Source organism: Dreissena polymorpha, chromosome 4 (assembly GCF_020536995.1).
Source record: "Dreissena polymorpha isolate Duluth1 chromosome 4, UMN_Dpol_1.0, whole genome shotgun sequence".
Taxonomy (NCBI): Eukaryota; Metazoa; Mollusca; class Bivalvia; order Myida; family Dreissenidae; genus Dreissena; species Dreissena polymorpha.
In genome coordinates this window covers 14839784-14858168 of record NC_068358.1, presented here as the reverse complement: position 1 = coordinate 14858168, position 18385 = coordinate 14839784, and the positions used below count along the sequence as shown (strand labels likewise).

At 35.6% G+C, this 18385-nt stretch overlaps 1 protein-coding gene across 2 annotated transcripts in view; it reads left to right on the top strand.

Moving 5' to 3' along the window:
- Positions 1–18385, top strand: part of LOC127879703 (protocadherin Fat 1-like) — a 197054-nt gene that overhangs the window by 117295 nt on the left and 61374 nt on the right. For both annotated transcript variants that reach the window (XM_052426697.1, XM_052426698.1), the window contains exons 7-9: positions 2880–3019; positions 13866–14076; positions 14291–14566. In XM_052426697.1, coding sequence (XP_052282657.1) covers positions 2880–3019; positions 13866–14076; positions 14291–14566 — 627 coding nt within the window. The remainder of the gene's footprint in view (positions 1–2879; positions 3020–13865; positions 14077–14290; positions 14567–18385) is intronic.

Sequence of the window (18385 nt, the reverse complement as noted above, 5' to 3'; positions counted from 1 at the left end):
CAATCTCATATTTACAGTGAATTGGTGTCCCTGTTAATCGAATGACACTTCTCATTGTGTGTTTTATCAGCAAAGAAAGAACAAAGACTCCAACTGAAACAGATGAAAGAGTCAGGGCACACTCACTATACAGTAAATCCTTTTGATGCAGGTTGCAACTTTTGCATGTATATCAATGTGTCAAAATATGTTTGCTTGACAAGTGTCTTAATGGAACAACTATGTTGGAATTTTGAAACAATTACAAGATGTTTGGTTGTCCTTGTCTAGACTAATGGATGATTTTAACGGTTCATGATATGGCAGGGGCATTGCAAGTATGAAATTCTTCATAATGTAGGCATTGTTCCATATTTCATTAATTCATTGTAGCTATTGTTCCATTTTTCATGAATTCCATTTTCTTGAAAGATAATTGTAATATTCATGCATATTTTCATAATTATGGGGTTTTGACTGTTTTGTTCATTTGTAAGATGTATTGATTATGGGAATGTTCTTTTCAAGGTTAAAGTATATTTCCTCCACTTTAATTGTTTAAAACATTTGAAAATCATTATTATTTGCTTGGGATATGGCTTGTTGATGGGTGGATTTGTCAGCAGGCAGGGTTAAACAGATTCTGGTCATAACTTTTATTTGCATGGGCTGATTTAAATGAAGCTAAGGATATAGCAAGCTTGCAGTCCGGATTGGATTATTGACTTGTAGGTCAAGGTCATTGTGACTAAAAATATTGAAAAACAGTTGCGTCTCAATGACTTGATTTTGGATGAAGTTATTTCACTCAAATTTTGTGTGAGGTTAGTTACATAAGGGCTTAACTTGGGGATTGCATACTTGGGGCCAGTCAGGTCAATTTGAAGGTCACCTTTACTTAAAATAGAAAAACAGCAAACAGAGCTTCCTAGTCAACAATTAAGTTTTCTTTGGCCAATCTTCATATAACTTTGCACATAGCAAACCTTCATGGCGATCTGGTTGAGATTGTATATAGGACATGTTGAGTCAAAGTCAAGGTCACTGCTTGCTTAAAATAGAAAAACATTTAGGTCAATAACTTTAGTATGAAAAAAGATATCACACTGACCTTGTGTGGGTTGTTAGGGTCAGTTGGGTAAAGGTCAAAGTCACTGTTGCAAAATATTAAAAATCAACAAACAGGACAGGTGGTTTCAGTTCAGTACCTTGTCAAGCAGACTAAATAGAACCTCACTAAGTAAACAATATGTTTTTATGTGCTGATCCAGCAAAGAGTGAAGAAACTGTTTAGTGTGCACATTTGGGCTTCTCATATGCTTGCACATTGTAGGTGCAAATGTGACTCAGTGTTAAAAGATAACTTTAATTTCCTCTTTGTGTTTTATTCACAATGAGTCACCTACCTCAAGGTCTTGTTTGTTTAACACTTCACAGGTGTTTGCAGCATTTGTGATTGCATATTTATGAATGAATTAAACTAGCTCTGTCTTTTGAATATAATTATTTTCAATGGGTAATTATGCACAGTATGCCCCTGCAAACATTGTTTCAATTTGATATTTTCTATCTATCTATCTCATAGTACTGCCTCACGCCTCTCGCGAGTATTATGGGCAGGGTGCGCGTTGGCTGTTAGTAAAGTAAAAGAGTAAAAGCTGAGAAAGGTATCTTTCAGCAAATTAAGAATTTGTACAATAATAAGGATAGTGTTGTTAGGTTGTTAAGAGATTTAAAAGTCATGTAGTATACAAGGGGTAAAAAAATGGATAAAAGCAATTCCCATGGGTTTAGTGGCTAAGTTGGGCTACTGCCTGCTTGAAGCTCTCAAGGTCAGGCAGCATTGCGACGGGGTGGGGTAACCTGTTCCACAATACTGTGGTGTGGGGGAAGAAAGAGTACTTAAAGTAATCGTAACCTGTATGGACTTGACGAAGACTGAGGGGATGCATGTGTCTGTTTAACCTGGTTGGGGCTTCAAGATAAGATGGGAGGGATATGGCCACAAGATGGTGGTAGACTTTGTAGAAAAGGACGAGTTTGGCATCTATGCGTCTGTTCTAAAGGGTGCGCCAGTTGAGTGTATTTTGAAGTTGTGTGACACTGGTGTAATGGGAGTAGTCATTTTTTACCCATCTGACTGCTCGCCGCTGAATCATTTCTATGTTGTGTTTGTTGACCTGAGTGTGTGGTGACCATATGGGGGAAGCATATTCAAGTTGGGGACGTACTAGTGTTTGATAGGATAGTGATTTGACCTTTTCATGTTTTGTCTTGATGTTACGTTTGAGGAGACCTAATGTTTTGTTTGCATTCAAACTTGAAACACATTCCATTGCAATACATGAATTTGTATGCCCCTATAAAGTGGATGATATTTAGCATGGCACTTGTCCGTCCATCTATTTGTATTCTCTTTAAATTTTAGGTGGATTTTGCTTAAACTTTAACAACTGAATAATGTATAGCTGAAATTTAATGTAGGGATTGTTGCTGCAACCAGTATTTGCAAAATTATGGCCCTTTTTTATGCAATTATTTTATTATAATGACCAAACCCATTCTTTTTGTAAAATTGTTATGTTCTGTTGCTATCACACTGAGTTAATCAAGGTAGAAGCCAAGTTATGTTCTGTTGCTATCACACTGAGTTAATCAAGGTAGAAGCCAAGTTATGTTCTGTTGCTATCACACTGAGTTAATCAAGGTAGAAGCCAAGTTATGTTCTGTTGCTATCACACTGAGTTAATCAAGGTAGAAGCCAAGTTATGTTCTGTTGCTATCACACTGAGTTAATCAAGGTAGAAGCCAAAAGCAGTTTCTCAGCAGCTTTGATTCAGTTGCTGAATATTTGCATACTTTACCATGCTGTTATAAATGTGTCCCCTTGCCTTATTCAGATGGAGACCCTGACCATCAGTTCTACATCGGCAAGACTGAGGGAATTCTCATGGTGGCTCGGCCCCTGGACTGGGAGAATAAGAAAGCATACAACCTTACCCTGCAGGTCACAGATGGAGTGAACAACGACAACTGTACGGTAAGAATTCACACTTAATTTACTGTTCGGTAAGAATTCAGAATTAATGTACTGAATGGTAAGAATTCGTACTATATTTACTGTACAATAAGAATGCAGACTTAATTTACTGTGTGTTAAGAATTCTGACTTAATTTAGACTGTACAATAAAAAGTCAAGACTTAATTTAGTGTAATGTTTGAATTAAGATTGAATTTGCTATATGGTAAGGATGTTTTCTTAATCATCTGTACCGTAAAAATTTGGACTTGAACAAATTTAGGGTTATAGGGTTGCTTTGTTTAATTTAGTGTATGATAAGAATTAGGGCTTAATTAATTGTACATTAAGAATTTTGGCATAATTAAATATACAGTTAGAAGATGGGCTTCAATGATGTACATTTAGAATTCGGGCTTAATATTCTGTTCACTAAGAATCTGGGCTTAATATACTGTACATTAAGAATTCGGGCTAAATTAAATATACAGTTAGAAGATTGGCTTCATTAATTTACAGTTAGAATTTGGGCTTAATTTACTGTACATTAAGAATTTGGGCTAAATTAAATATACCGTTAGAAGATTGTCTTCATTAATTTACAGGTAGAATCTGGGCTTAATTTACTGTACATTAAGAATTTGGGCTAAATTAAATATACCGTTAGAGATTGGCTTCATTAATTTACAGGTAGAATCTGGGCTTAATTTACTGTACATTAAGAATTTGGGCTTAATTAAATATACCGTTAGAAGATTGGCTTCATTAATTTACAGTTAGAATTTGGGCATTAAGAATTTGGGCTAAATTAAATATACCGTTAGAAGACTGGCTTCATTAATTTACAGGTAGAATTTGGGCTTAATTTACTTTACTGTAAGAAATTTGGCTTTATAAAATATTTAATGGTAAGAAAATCTGGCTTAATTGAATGCGTTGAATACAATTTTCTGGCTTAAGCGTGAAACTTTTGTTTCTATGTAACTTTTTATTAATAAGAAACAAAATGTTTGCATTTATAGTTCTCATATTCAATATTTTTATTTAAGTTATATGTGGGAATTATTTTAGATTTAGTGTTCACATAACATTGTGCTGGGATTTGGTGGTGTGTTGCGCATATTTTACACCAACAGTATTGTTGTGAAATATAGTTTATTATGCACATCAGAACTTATTTTGTTGAATGTCTTTGCTGTTCTGATCTAGATGGGAAAAAGGTATTAAGGTTGCGCACCTCTAATGATTTCCCGGGATTTCTTCGTTCAAACATTATCTTAGAGAACATCAACACACTTTGTTTTACATTTGCATGCTCTTATAAAAATGTAATATATCAATAGTTTTAGATGATAATGAAGATATTTGACATAATTCTGCACACGCTAAGCTTCTGTAATGGATTTTTGATTGTTTCTCATGTGTGCATCATTTAACAAGGCTACACACCACTTTAACTGCTGACATACAAAGTGGAAGTTTGCCCTAGAATGCCCTTTAACTGATTCTTCTACAAAAACTGGCTGCAAATCAATACTTTAAACTAGATGACACCATGTAGGAACATAAATAACTATTAAATTGTAATTTTAGATATCATTTGGCCCCATGCTACAAAGATTTATGGCTTTTATTTTGTAAGAAACCAGCAAGTGTCTCCAAATATATCCTTGAAAGGATGTATACATTGCTTGTGAGGAATGAATTAATTACCTTGGTTTGCATAATCAGAGGGCCTATTTTTACAAGCAATCATTCATCAGACCCACTTTTAAAGGGATCTTTTCACGCTTTGGTAAATTGACAAAATTGAAAAAAGTTGTTTCATATTCGCAAATTTTCGTTTTAGTTATGATATTTGTGAGGAAACAGTAATACTGAACATTTACCATGGTCTAATATAGCCATTATATGCATCTTTTGACGATTTTAAAACCTAAAAATTATAAAGCGTTGCAACGCGAAACGATTGAATAATTTGGAGAGTTCTGTTTTTGTCGTTAAATTTTGCGAAACTACGAAGATTGCTTATATAAGGTATAAAATACTTCAAGTATATGTACTCGGCGGAATAGCTCAGTAGGCTAAAGCGTTTTTACTTCAGGACTCTGGCAGGACTCCAGGGGTCACTGGTTCGAAACCTAGTCCGGGCAATGTTCTTTTCCTTTTTTTAATTTTATTCTTGATTTTTTACTGGAGCTTTTACGATCCAATGTTTACATTTATCGATATAAAGCATTTAATGAATAAGTTAAAAAATGCCAAAATCTGTGAAAAGGCCCCTTTAAGAATTGTCTCAAATGACTTTGTGAGCTGTATCCTTGTTTTTGTCTGCTTGATAAGTACCTGTGCAATAAATATGGAACAAACATAAAGTAAGAAAGAACAATTAACACAATTATTCAATCATTCAGTTACATGCATAAAAAAGGAACATATTTATTAACAATACTTATTATGCATTTATTAATGTTTAACTTAATTCCAGCTACAAAACCCAAAATATGACCTTCAAATTCTATGTATTCAATGGTGTTGTATTTTTTTTCCTTGGAAGCAGCCATCAAGTTTTGCTTTTCTCTGTTACAGCTGATTTTGTCAGATTTATAAATATCTGTCCATAACCAAACATATCTGACAATGGCATGACATTCTCAAGGATATTCTGTATCATTCTTTAACCATCATATTATTAAGAATCTTGTCCAGTATTTACTATAAACAGGTTGACTGAAGTATTATTAATTGATTATTATCTAAATTGCAATTATTAATACAGAAAATGGTTCTATTAATGACCTCTTAGAATCTTTGATTTTTGTATAAATGACACCATGTTGACTTCCTCATACGAGATAAATCATATCTTAGGAATTGGTTATAAAGCTCTTATATTGAAAGTAGAAATAATAAAATTGGTTTGAAGAGGTATGATTTTGCCATAACATAATTTATAGCACTTCAATGGGTGTTGATATTTGATTTAAATTCTGGCTGTTTGTTGCATTTAAGTGTTAATGATATTTGAATAGGCTAAAGTATCTGCAAATAAACACTGGAAATTGGCATATTTAGATTCCTTACGAAGATTTGAGAAAGCTGTAATGATGTGGATTTGAAGAATTAGGATCCCTGATTGGTTATTTATTTCAGTTGAGTTGTAAATGATATTGGGCAGCTAGTATATTAGAAAACCTACACCAGATATGTGGGCATTTAAGATTTTAATGTACATTTTAGATGCTTAATGAGGCTTTATGTATAGATTTTTGTATTGAAAGGCTTTCACTATGAACAGTGAAGGCAAAACATGTAAGGTTTCTGACCAGGTGGAGTTGATTGTATGTCTTCTAAAAATTTTGGAAGACTATTAGACTAGTGTTGATCATTTAAATGTCTTGTCCATACATCCATACAAAGTAATCAGTGATCTTATATCCGAAACATCTGCTGAAAAATTAAATTAACAACTTAATTATTAGCAGAGTTATACGAAAATACATCATTATATTCTGATGGAGAATGATTTATACTATGCCATGCTGTGGTACATAAATCTCTTCCTGAAGTCATAGTAAATTACTTAGTTTTGTCCGGGATATTTATTTCCTAGATATTTATTATAATGAGAATAATAGAACCTCAGATACTGTGAAACCATTATTATTCGTCAGACATTAATTTTAGTTTTTTTTTGTCCTTCGACCGATGGACGAATTCAAGATCCTAACGAACAATCATGTCCCATATTTGAAACAAATAAAACTGAATTACCGTAGGCATGAGGCATTTAAATCCAGTGTAATCCCTGCATATACACAGGGCTCGAAATTAACACTTGCACACTCGTAAAATGCGAGTAAAAAAAAGATTGCAAGGTAAGTTATAAGCCACTAGTATTTTTTGCAAGTAAAGAAATAGTGAAAAAAAAACGAGTTATATTGCTAAATGCGTTCGACGGGGTGAACGCTAAACCGTAGGTCAATTTTTTGAACGTCCGAATACCCATATGCAGAAGCGCGCACCTTGTTTGTAGACTGGTATACTTATAGTGCAGATACCCGAATGGTATTGATACAAAGAACATGAAACAGTCAACTATTCACACTCAAGTTAAATCCGGTTTTGACACAAAGGGGTGTACATTATACAGTGTACTGACAACTGACATTTCCTGTAAAACGCAAATGCAATAAGGCTGTATCGAATGCATCGACTTCGTTTAGGTAGAATAGTGTTGATTAGCGCTAATTGTTAACAACTTTATTACCCATTGTGTGTATTGTGTTTTTCAGGGGTGTTGCAGATTATACAGACAACACGCGGCGAATCTGGATTAAAGACAATACTATTAAACGCAATTAAAATATGACGATGTGTGATCAACACCTGACTGAAATATATTCTGCGCTTTTATTACAAATTAATAAAGAACACTAATTAACGGTTATTCACTCCCACTTATCCGCTAATCATAAAAAAGAACGTGTCAATGACATAAAATAATTAGGGACAATTACTATCACCTGAAATAACAGACTTGTTAATTGGCATATGCCAAACAAGGCCCACCTCCTGCAAGTGACTACCAAGTGTCACCCCTCTTTCCCCAGCACGTTTTTTTTGCAACCGCGTATTACATGTATTACAAACATTACAAACAAATTGGACGCTTTTTTTTTCAAAACCAGAAATGGAAGAATTTAAGTGCTGACGAAATAGTCATTTTTTTTTTAAAAAGACGAAATTTCGTGCTGACGAAAATAAATGGTTTCACAGAATGTGGCAGTAATGAAAACAAATGCAATGTGTGGTTGAAGTCATGATATATCTTGTCATATTGCACAGCTGCTGTTGTGCATTGTTTAGGAAGGTAGTGTGCATATAGAAATGGATGTCAGGAAAGACAGGTTTATTAATATGTAGATCTTATTGTAAAGGTCTTTCTGAATACTGTGCTTCAACCAACATAACCTCAGGGCTCTAGGAGAAGTGCCCCCCCGGAGAACTGCCCCCCAAAGATTTTTCACTGGGCGGAGAACTGCCCCCTCACTGTTTTTGTATAGGGCGGAGAACTGCCCCCCTGCTGATTAATAAGGGGCGGAGAACTGCCCCCCTGTCAGAATTGATGACCGGAGAAGTGCCCCCTAATTAAAGAAATAGCGGTGATATATAAAGCGAGTATTATAATGACAATAACGCCAGTAACTTTCATGCTATTATGTATGGAAATTGAGTGAAATTTCAAAAGTAATATAAAGTTGTACAAGTAATAAAAGTTATAAAACGGCATAAAATACCTACCTCGGCATGGACGTCGTCACGTCGCCAACTTTATAATCACGTGATTTTCGTCAATGTGAACAAAGAAAAACAAATAACTTTTTGGTAATAAAAAGTTTTCGCGGCTGAATTATTTTATATTTTCCCCGTAATAAAAACAAACAATTAGCATGCAATTTAATCCATCCTTATGCCAGCTGAAAACAATAATTTATTTGTTTGTGTTCGCCAATTACGGATTTGGACGGTTCAATATAATAAACCCGTATGCGGCTTTATTCAAAGCTAACAAGTTCTTAACAATTAAGGTCGGTCCGGTCTACCAATTAAAAGATTAAAGATCGCGGTACTTATCGTTAACGGTAACAAGTTCTCTGCCTGCCTTATTAGCTGCTAATTAAAGCAACTGTTACCCATTTTGTTTGTTTGGCATGTCGACATGATCTGCTCAAAATGCAAACTGCGGACGACTCGACGGTCTGGCGATGCTACCGACGGATAAGGTGCTAGAAGACATGAATTAAATAAACAACATAAATAAATTGCTTATAAATTCAACTTCACTTCACTTTTTTCTTCAAGTCAGCTAAATTATTGCCTTTGCCTTGCCTATTAATTTACTTTTTTATATGTCAATTAACTTTTTTTCCATGGGTCAATACTATCTTTATAATGTAAATTAATTCCGATGTAACTTTTCCTCCATAAGTACCGAGTTGCACGTCTATATTTAGTTGCAACACATTGCCAGTATTAACACGCACGCGTTTCCTGTGTGGATCTCGACTATGTTTCGCGCTCTTATTAAAACACGACTTTTACAAGGCATTCATGTATAGTGAGTGGTGCAGATGCGTACCAAGGGCCTTAAACAGTATTAACACATGCCTCTAGACAATTTGTGTTTTTCAGTTCGATAAATGGTAATATACTTGTACTGAAATTAAATTGTTACCGGATAAAATGTGTACGGCGATAACGTAAAATTACCCGTAAGTATTGTTTTCACTACGTAACTAATAACTAATATGACACCGGGGGGCAGTTCTCCGCCCCTACAGATTTGATGGGGGGGCAGATATCCGCCTACTAAATTCTGACAGGGGGGCAGTTCTCCGCCCCTACCGATTTGATGGGGGGGCACCTCTCCGCCACCTTTAAAATAAGGGGGCAGTTCTCCGGGGGGCAGTTCTCCGGGGGGGCACTTCTCCGGATACCTAACCTCAGCTGTGGACCGAGGATACACAATTGCCTGCATGCACATGTTTGTGATTCCTTGTGGAAGGCAGCACATGGATGCATGAGACATTAATTTAGATGGACTTTGTACTTTTAAATGTACTTCTGGTGTAGTTTTGGTGTACTTTTAATATTTCAGCATAGTCTTGCATTAGTAATGTTACAGTAAAATGAGTCTCTTGAATGAAATTGCCAAATAATCCCCAACAAATTAAAAACACAAATATCAAAGGAATATCTAAGGATAAAACATATCTAAATGATCGATTAAATACACAAAATGTATTAAGTTCCCCCTAGAGGGATTCATGATAATTATCTATAGATATCTCTTAAAATTAGTTCATCAACTTAATGTCATCAAAAGTAAGATCCCCTAATAAAGATTACCAAATAAATTATATAAACAAAATATATATCAAGGTTTATCATATGAGTCTTAGTAAAGAGTTTATAATTTAGATTAATATTTTTCTTAGAAAAATATGCGTACAGAATCTATATTATATAAATCAATCAGATATAATCTTTGCTTTAAACAAATGCAAAAAAAAATTATCAACCAAAATTTATCATCAACAGTTTTGTAACAATTAGCAGTTGCCAGAACAGGTAAAACCAAATTGGGACAGTTCTAAATGTAAATCATTGGTATCATCATCCAAAACAAAATCAAGATGAGACAATTTAAGGCGCCAAATTTCTTTGATACATAAACAAAGTGCTTTTTTAGTTTTTCATAGAGATGTTATTGCTGGTATCTTTAGAGAGACCACCAGGTGCACTAAACAACTTGAAATACTGGTTTCCTTGTATTGTATGTATGTATTTATTTTGACCTTGCGGTCAAGGATAACCCATGAAAGTGCAAGCACTTATTTCCAATGGGGTCCTTTGGTTTTTGCTGAAGAGACAGCAAGCAGAAGAGACAGTATTGGGATACAAGGAATCCGGGTGCGATACCCTAGCTCTTTGCGAATAGATACCTTGGTTCTTTTACGTGCTCAGTGTATAGCACCGATACACGCGAGAATTACCTGGGTTTCATACCAGTACATCTCTAGTTGGGTGGGAAACACTTGAAGCATTTCTGATATTTCCAGTGCCCCGGCCGGGATTTGAACCGGGGACCTCTGGAATGGTAGACCAGAGTGTTACCACTCGACCACCGCACCACCCTCCTTGTTGATATAAATGTGTGAGATAGGGTTTTCTGAATATATTGTTATTATTTATGGAAGTAAATATTTATACATACAAAAGAAAAACATCAAAAACATCGCACTAGTGGCTGTTCCAATTTTTAAAACAAATCAAGTTTTACAGGTGTAAATGCCATTTTTTTCCTACAAAAAAGAACAGCTCATTAGTAAATCATTCCACAATATATAAATTAACTTGTGTTTTTATACAGGTGTTGAAATTCTAAGCTATAAAAGATAACCATACTGGGCTGTTATGTTGTTGTTGACAAGAATAAAATAATGTCTTCAGGCTTGTAAAGCTGTCTTGTCATAACAGCGCCCACCTTAGCTAACCCTTGGCCAGTTTTTACAACATTCCTATCTATATTCTGTGAATTGTATGATAAAATGATTGACCAGCAAAACATTAGAGTGAAGCTTTATTTATTACTCTGTCGTGAATTTTGCTATATCACAATTTTTCCAAATTTTCAGGGTTTGGATTTTCAGAAGTTTTCATTCAAACAAATCTTTTTTGCAACAATAAGTGAATTGTACAGGATTGGTTAAAGAACAAGGCAACTAATTCATTTTAATGAATCTTTACACAGTTTATGGCCCTATTCCACTACGAAAACAAGCCCACGATTCGCTATGATTTCTCACATTTATTGAATCGGGAAGACTCGTGACAGTCTGCAATTCAGTTACGACAGTGGTACGAATGAGTTACGACGAATCGTGGGGTTCGGTTGAAGTCTTGCGAATAGGGTCGCGACTTCACTACGATGTGTAAGAATCTACTGCGATTGTACTACGAACGATGCAGATCGGTCACGACTGAGCTAGGACCTCACCGAACGCACCTATGAATTCGGCGCCAATATCTACTGATATTGATTCTAACAGGGCACGCGACTTGTTTTCTATAGACAAAGAAGGAAATAAAGTGTGGGTTATTCTGCAATAAATTATGGGCAGAGCTTAATGTTTTGGAAAATAGTTCCGAATAAATAAAGAAAATATTGCAGTAAAATGCACGTGCTTAAATCCCGCTCTTTAAGAAATGTAAAAAATGTAGCACGTATATAAATGTAATGAAACAACAAATTGTATATTTGGTGATAAGTGGCATGACCACGTCTGCTAAAAATTTTTTTGTTAAGAAACGTAATTAAGAAAACATTTATAGCATGTCAGCTTTTCAGAAGAACTAACACGTGACGTCATTTAGTTTCTATGAGTGTTGTTCTCAATGAAAGTGACGTAATTTGCAAAATATTTATGAATGAAAACGACATCAAATGTTTGTACAATTCAATGACGTCGATAAAAAGTGAACTTTGTACTAAGAAGGGCAGAGTATTAATGAATGAAGTTCACGTCCAAAAGCTTGAAGCAAATCAATCAGAATCGTGTAAGAATAGAAATAATATTTTTCTATGATGGCTTGTTGTCGAATAACCCACAGTAAGGAGTATAGATTCGTGTTATCAAAGCACTCGTGCTCCGCATTCGTGATTTAATTCCTACACATCTATACTCCTTACTGTGGGTTATTCGACAACAAAACATGATGGAAAAATATTATTTCTTTATCATTCTTTACAAAATCGTAACTGTTTCGTAACTAAATCGCGAGAATCTTAGCGGGTTGCAACTCAATCGGGGTGAACTCTGGAGATTCTTGACAGAGTCGTAAATGATTCGTAGACAGATCACGTGATCACCGATTCCCCGATTGAGTCACTAATTACCTAAGATTCCATTACGACGCCCAAGAACGCACTATGACACTGTTACGAGTCAACTCCGATTAAATTCAGTCTTGGAATTATTGGTCAAACTTTAAACACGTTTAAAAACTGGCCGCCATTTTTTTGGGAGCTCACGACTCGCCCGCGACTAGCTACGAATGAGTTAAGACCTTCGCCCATTGAGTAACGAATGTCCCCGACCTCAAAATATTGGAAATCGGGACAAATCGTGGGGAATGGGGTCGTAGTGGAATACCCCTATTATGCATCAACCATTCAGAATGATTCTCTATGGGTTTAAAGGGAAATAGGAAATAATTGTGCATGAAATCGATGTTTGATGAACTTTGCATGATAAATTCTCAACATGGTGTTGATAATGTTGAAAGGCTAGACAGGCTTTCCTCAGAAAGTTCTGTCATTTATTGTGCATAAATTACTTCTGCAGGCACTTACTTGATAAAGTTGTGTCCCTATCTTTGCACAACTGACAGGGCTCAGTAAGATTCAGTCATTAACTGTGTTAACTTCATATCTGACATATTCCACGCTTTTAGATGAATAATTATACCCCCACAAACAAAACAAAGTTTAGGGGGCTATATAGGAGTGAGCTTGTCTGTCGGTTGGTAATGGTCGGTCAGGCGGTCTGTCGGTCCGTATTACGTGTCCGCTCTCTTATTCAAGTTGCTTTCATCCGATCTTCACCAAACTTGGTCAGATGTTGTATCTAGATGATGTCTAGGTCAAGTTCGAATATGGGTCATGCCGGGTCAAAAACTAGGTCACGGGGTCACTTAGTGTGTTTTAAACATTGAGCATGGTGTCTGCCCTCTAATTCAAGTAGTTTTCATCCGATCTTCACCACAATTTGGTCAAAAGTTGTATCTAGATAATGTGTAGGTCAAGTTCGAACATTGGCCATGCTGGGTCAAAAACTAGGTCACGGGGTCACTTAGTGCGTTTTAAACATTAAGCATGGTGTCCGCTGTTTTTTTGTGAAGACAACATGCAAAATATTCTGTGTCAATGCGGCGTGTGGGGGTATTCGTCATGTCTGTGACAAAGCTGTAGTTGTTTTTTAGAAAGAACTTCTTTTTGAAATGAAAAATTCCGTAAAAGCGGAATGTGTCATCCCTGATTAGCCTGTGCAGACTGCACTTGGCTAATCTGTGGCGACTTTGTACGTAAATGCATCAAGAATGGTTTTCCTAGAAAGCAGCACATGGTTTCATAAACCAGTAAATTGACTTTGAGTCCTTAGACAAATAGCCTTAGGCAAACAGAAAGGCAAATCAATCTTTATCTTAAAAAGTATCTGGTAGATTTCTATCACATTCTTTTGAAAAATATAAATTCTGGTAGTTTGCAATCAATCAATTAATTGTTTACTTGTGTTTCAGGTACACATTGAGGTTATAGATGTGAACGACAACACGCCCCAGTTCTCTGCACTGCACTACGAGGGCAGCTTTCCGGAGAGCACTGAAGTCGGTGCAACCTTGCTCAAGGTTGTTGCCATGGACACAGACAACAACAGACTAATCTACTCCCTGCCTGAGTGCTGCAACACCAAAACCAGTCTGCAGCTGTTTGCTGTTGGGGCTGAAACTGGTAGGGTTTTCCACGATTTTGGAAAAATGAAGTTAAATGCATGTGCATAAAGTGTCACACCAGATTAGCTTGTGCAGCACAGGTTAATCAGGTTCTTTTTGCTTTTATGGTAATTTGCTTTTAAAGGAAGTCTCTTCTTAGCAAAAATCCAGTAAAGGCGTAAAGTGTCGTTAGACACTTATGTCTAACAATCTTGTTACTTTGATGTATCCAGGTGCAGTTGTTGTTCGTAACCCACTCGACCGAGAGGTGGCAATGCAGCACAATCTCACAGTGATGGTCAATGATCAAGGCATGAACCCGAACCAGAACTTCACACGTGTCACCATCAACGTGGTCGACCACAACGACCATGCACCACAGTTCCTCACAGCGCTCTTCAGATGTCGCGTGTTTGAAACAGCGGCCGTTGGTACCTCGGTTATACAGGTCTTGGCCATCGACCAAGACAAGGGACATAACGCTGAAGTCACATATTCAATTGTCTCTGGTATGTATGAAGTTTGTTTTAAGAAATATATTCTGAAGATTATTAGAGAATTTAATCAATAATAAGATCATACAATTACTCAAAACATGCATGCATTATGAATATTCTATACAAAATCAAGGATTATTTAAGAATTTAACTATCAATAACATTACCTATAATTGAAGCCATAACAATTGCTGTCAGAAAATGTTTCAGGTGTGATGGTTTTTAATGACAAAATTATTTAAGAATCTTGTAAATCATAAGACTATCACCATTATTTTACTGATTTCTGAAAATATTTGTATGCAAAAGGCTTAATTTAAAGCATTTTGAGGCTAAATACAAGTTAATCAATACCTGCGAGCCTTTGAAGGCTTTATTAACCAATCGTGGTCTTTATTTATACTAGGGCAAAATAGTACACACAAAAGCATAAAAAAAAGAACACAAAACATTTTTCCTAGGCATAATAAATAAAGACTAAAACAGAAAAAGGCAAATTGGTTATCACCAAGTACATCTACAAATAAAAGGTAACTTAATGTCTGTTAAGACCAAGCCAAACATGCCTATACCCCCTTGGAAGATTTTCGGTTGTTATATCCATTTGTGTTATTACAATAAGAAAATTAATTTTCAGTTTGCCTTGTAAAGACAACTTGTGAATGAACCATGCACACATGTTATAAGTGCACTTGTGTCTTTGAACACAATCAGCTATTGTTAACAGATAATGAATTAATTTGTGTTTTGTACTCGTCAACCCTCCGTTAAGGTATTACGCAATCAAAGAGATAGGCAGTAGATATGTTTCTTACAATTGAAATCTTTGAAAAATGATACCAGCTACTGTTTAAGGCAGATAGATCTCAATGTTTGGTGCATTTACATTATATTGATGCATATCTCTGTGAGTGCTTTTGAACGATAATAGACTGATTTTTACTTTGAAACCTCTCTATACCTGCGTACACCTTGATTGATAATTATACATTTTTTATGTCAGTTAATGGTCTTGATTTATTTCCTACATGATAATATATTTGATGTTCAAAGAATAATTATTGGCAAATAGCATTTGTATAAACATAACTTTCATCAATACAGGCGTTATTTCACTAGCTGATGAATGAAAAATGTCAAAATTTATGTCCTTTAACTTATTGAAAATCAGTTGTTTTGGTAAACTTTAGAATGACATGACAGAATCATAAATTAATTCTTATCTTACTGATGAATTGTTTGTTGGCAGATACATCGTAATTAGAACAATTTAATATTGATAAATATACGCTAAATATATTTTAATGTAACTGTCAGTTTTTCATATCAATAAAGATTTTTGCTCAATAGCATCTCATAATAATATGATGCATTTTGTGGTCATTTATTTATTTAATAATTATTGATGATTTTTAAAACTACCCATAAATTATTACCAATTATAAAACATTCTAATACAGACCATTTAATTTTTACAAACGGTTTATTATTTTTCGTTTCATGCCTAACATGTGTGTATGATGTACTGCTTTTGTTTGTAAACTCTTCCGGCTTTTTGTGGGCGGGGAAAGTGAATTTTTAAATTGTTGTTGTCAACAAGTTGCCTGCTGTTGGTGATATGTAAATGTTGTGGTCAACAAGTTGCCTGCTGTTGGTGATATGTAAATGTTGTGGTCAACAAGTTGCCTGCTGTTGGTGATATGTAAATGTTGTGGTCAACAAGTTGCCTGCTGTTGGTGATATGTAAATGTTGTGGTCAACAAGTTGCCTGCTGTTGGTGATATGTAAATGTTGTGGTCAACAAGTTGCCAGCTGTTGGTGATTGTTAATGTTGTGGTCAACAAGTTGCCTGCTGTTGGTGATATGTAAATGTTGTGGTCAACAAGTTGCCTGCTGTTGGTGATATGTAAATGTTGTGGTCAACAAGCTGCCTGCTGTTGGTGATATGTAAATGTTGTGGTCAACAAGTTGCCTGCTGTTGGTGATATGTAAATGTTGTGGTCAACAAGTTGCCTGCTGTTGGTGATTGTTAATGTTGTGGTCAACAAGTTGCCTGCTGTTGGTGATATGTAAATGTTGTGGTCAACAAGTTGCCTGCTGTTGGTGATATGTAAATGTTGTGGTCAACAAGTTGCCTGCTGTTGGTGATATGTAAATGTTGTGGTCAACAAGCTGCCTGCTGTTGGTGATATGTTAATGTTGTGGTCAACAAGTTGCCTGCTGTTGGTGATATGTAAATGTTGTGGTCAACAAGTTGCCTGCTGTTGGTGATATGTAAATGTTGTGGTCAACAAGCTGCCTGCTGTTGGTGATATGTAAATGTTGTGGTCAACAAGTTGCCTGCTGTTGGTGATATGTAAATGTTGTGGTCAACAAGTTGCCTGCTGTTGGTGATATGTAAATGTTGTGGTCAACAAGTTGCCTACTGTTGGTGATATGTAAATGTTGTGGTCAACAAGTTGCCTGCTGTTGGTGATATGTAAATGAGCCTAACTCTGGGCAAACAGAGTTTTATGTATTTGGGTGAAGTGTTGTCAAAGATAAGCCTATGCAGTTTGCACAGGCTAATCAGTTAAGGCACTGTCCATTTGAACTGAATTGTCACTAAGAATTGACTACCTTTAAACCAAAAAAACAATAAACCAGAAAGTGTTGTCCCTGATTATCCTGTGCAGACTGCACTGGCTAATCTGGGTCAACACTTAACGCACATGCATAAAGCCCTGTTTTCCCAGAGCGAGGTTAATATATAGGGACAATTTATGTATCCCCTTACTCAGTAATTTAACAGATTGCATAATTGATTGCCTTTTGTTGTTTCAAAAGCTGAGCATGGTACTGATGTACCTGAGATGAAAATGTTAAGGGTTTCAGTAGTTTTAACCCACTATCATTGACTTTGTACAGATTATATTCAGAGTTAAAAAACATTGTGAACATGATTCTAAATGTGACTATTTCAATGTTTTAACTAACTTTCATTTCACATTTTATACAATCATCTCTTGAATTGACTGTAATGTGAACATCCTTGGTAGGCAAATAGGCAGTTGGGAAGGCAGCACATGTTCATGGTTATGCTTTTAAATGGTACAGATTTGATTGAATCTTCAGCAAACTTTCTGGAAATGTTTTCTGATAAAAAAATTGCAGTGCAGAGGTTGTTAAACAGCTCTAAATGTTGAGAATGAAACAAAAAAAACTGCATATATCCAAATTGTGTTTGTGCAAACTAACACATAGTGGTAGAATCAGTAGCTAGATTTGAATGTCAGTTCATAAAATTACCAGTCACAATTGATGTGTTAAATTTAACAAATGCAATAAACAAATATCAAGAGCCATTGCCAATATAATATTTGATTGATGACATTTCATGTTTCATCTTATTTGTAAGTTGTTTTGGCAAGTAGAAAATTCAAGTTTTTATGTTCCCCGATTTTTTTTTTTAGGGAGGGCATATAGTTGCCCGTTTGAAGTTCCTTCCCTCCCTCCCTCCCTCCCTCCTTCCTCTTCCTTCCTTCCTTCCATCCTTCCATCCTTCCTTCCTTCCTTCCTTCCTTCCTTCCTTCCTTCCTTCCTTCCTTCCTTCCTTCCTTCCTTCCTTCCTTCCTTCCTTCTGTTACAGTTTCAATATTTTACCGATCTCTTACATATTTGGCATTTAGGTACCTTGCATGGACCTCAACCTTTTGATGGGGTTTGAGGTCACTGGGGTCAAGGTCACCGAGGCTAATTATAGATTTTTCCATCACAATTTTGTTACAGTTTCTCATAGCGCCTTCAATATTTTTCCAATCTCTTACATATTTGGCATGTAGGTACCTTTCA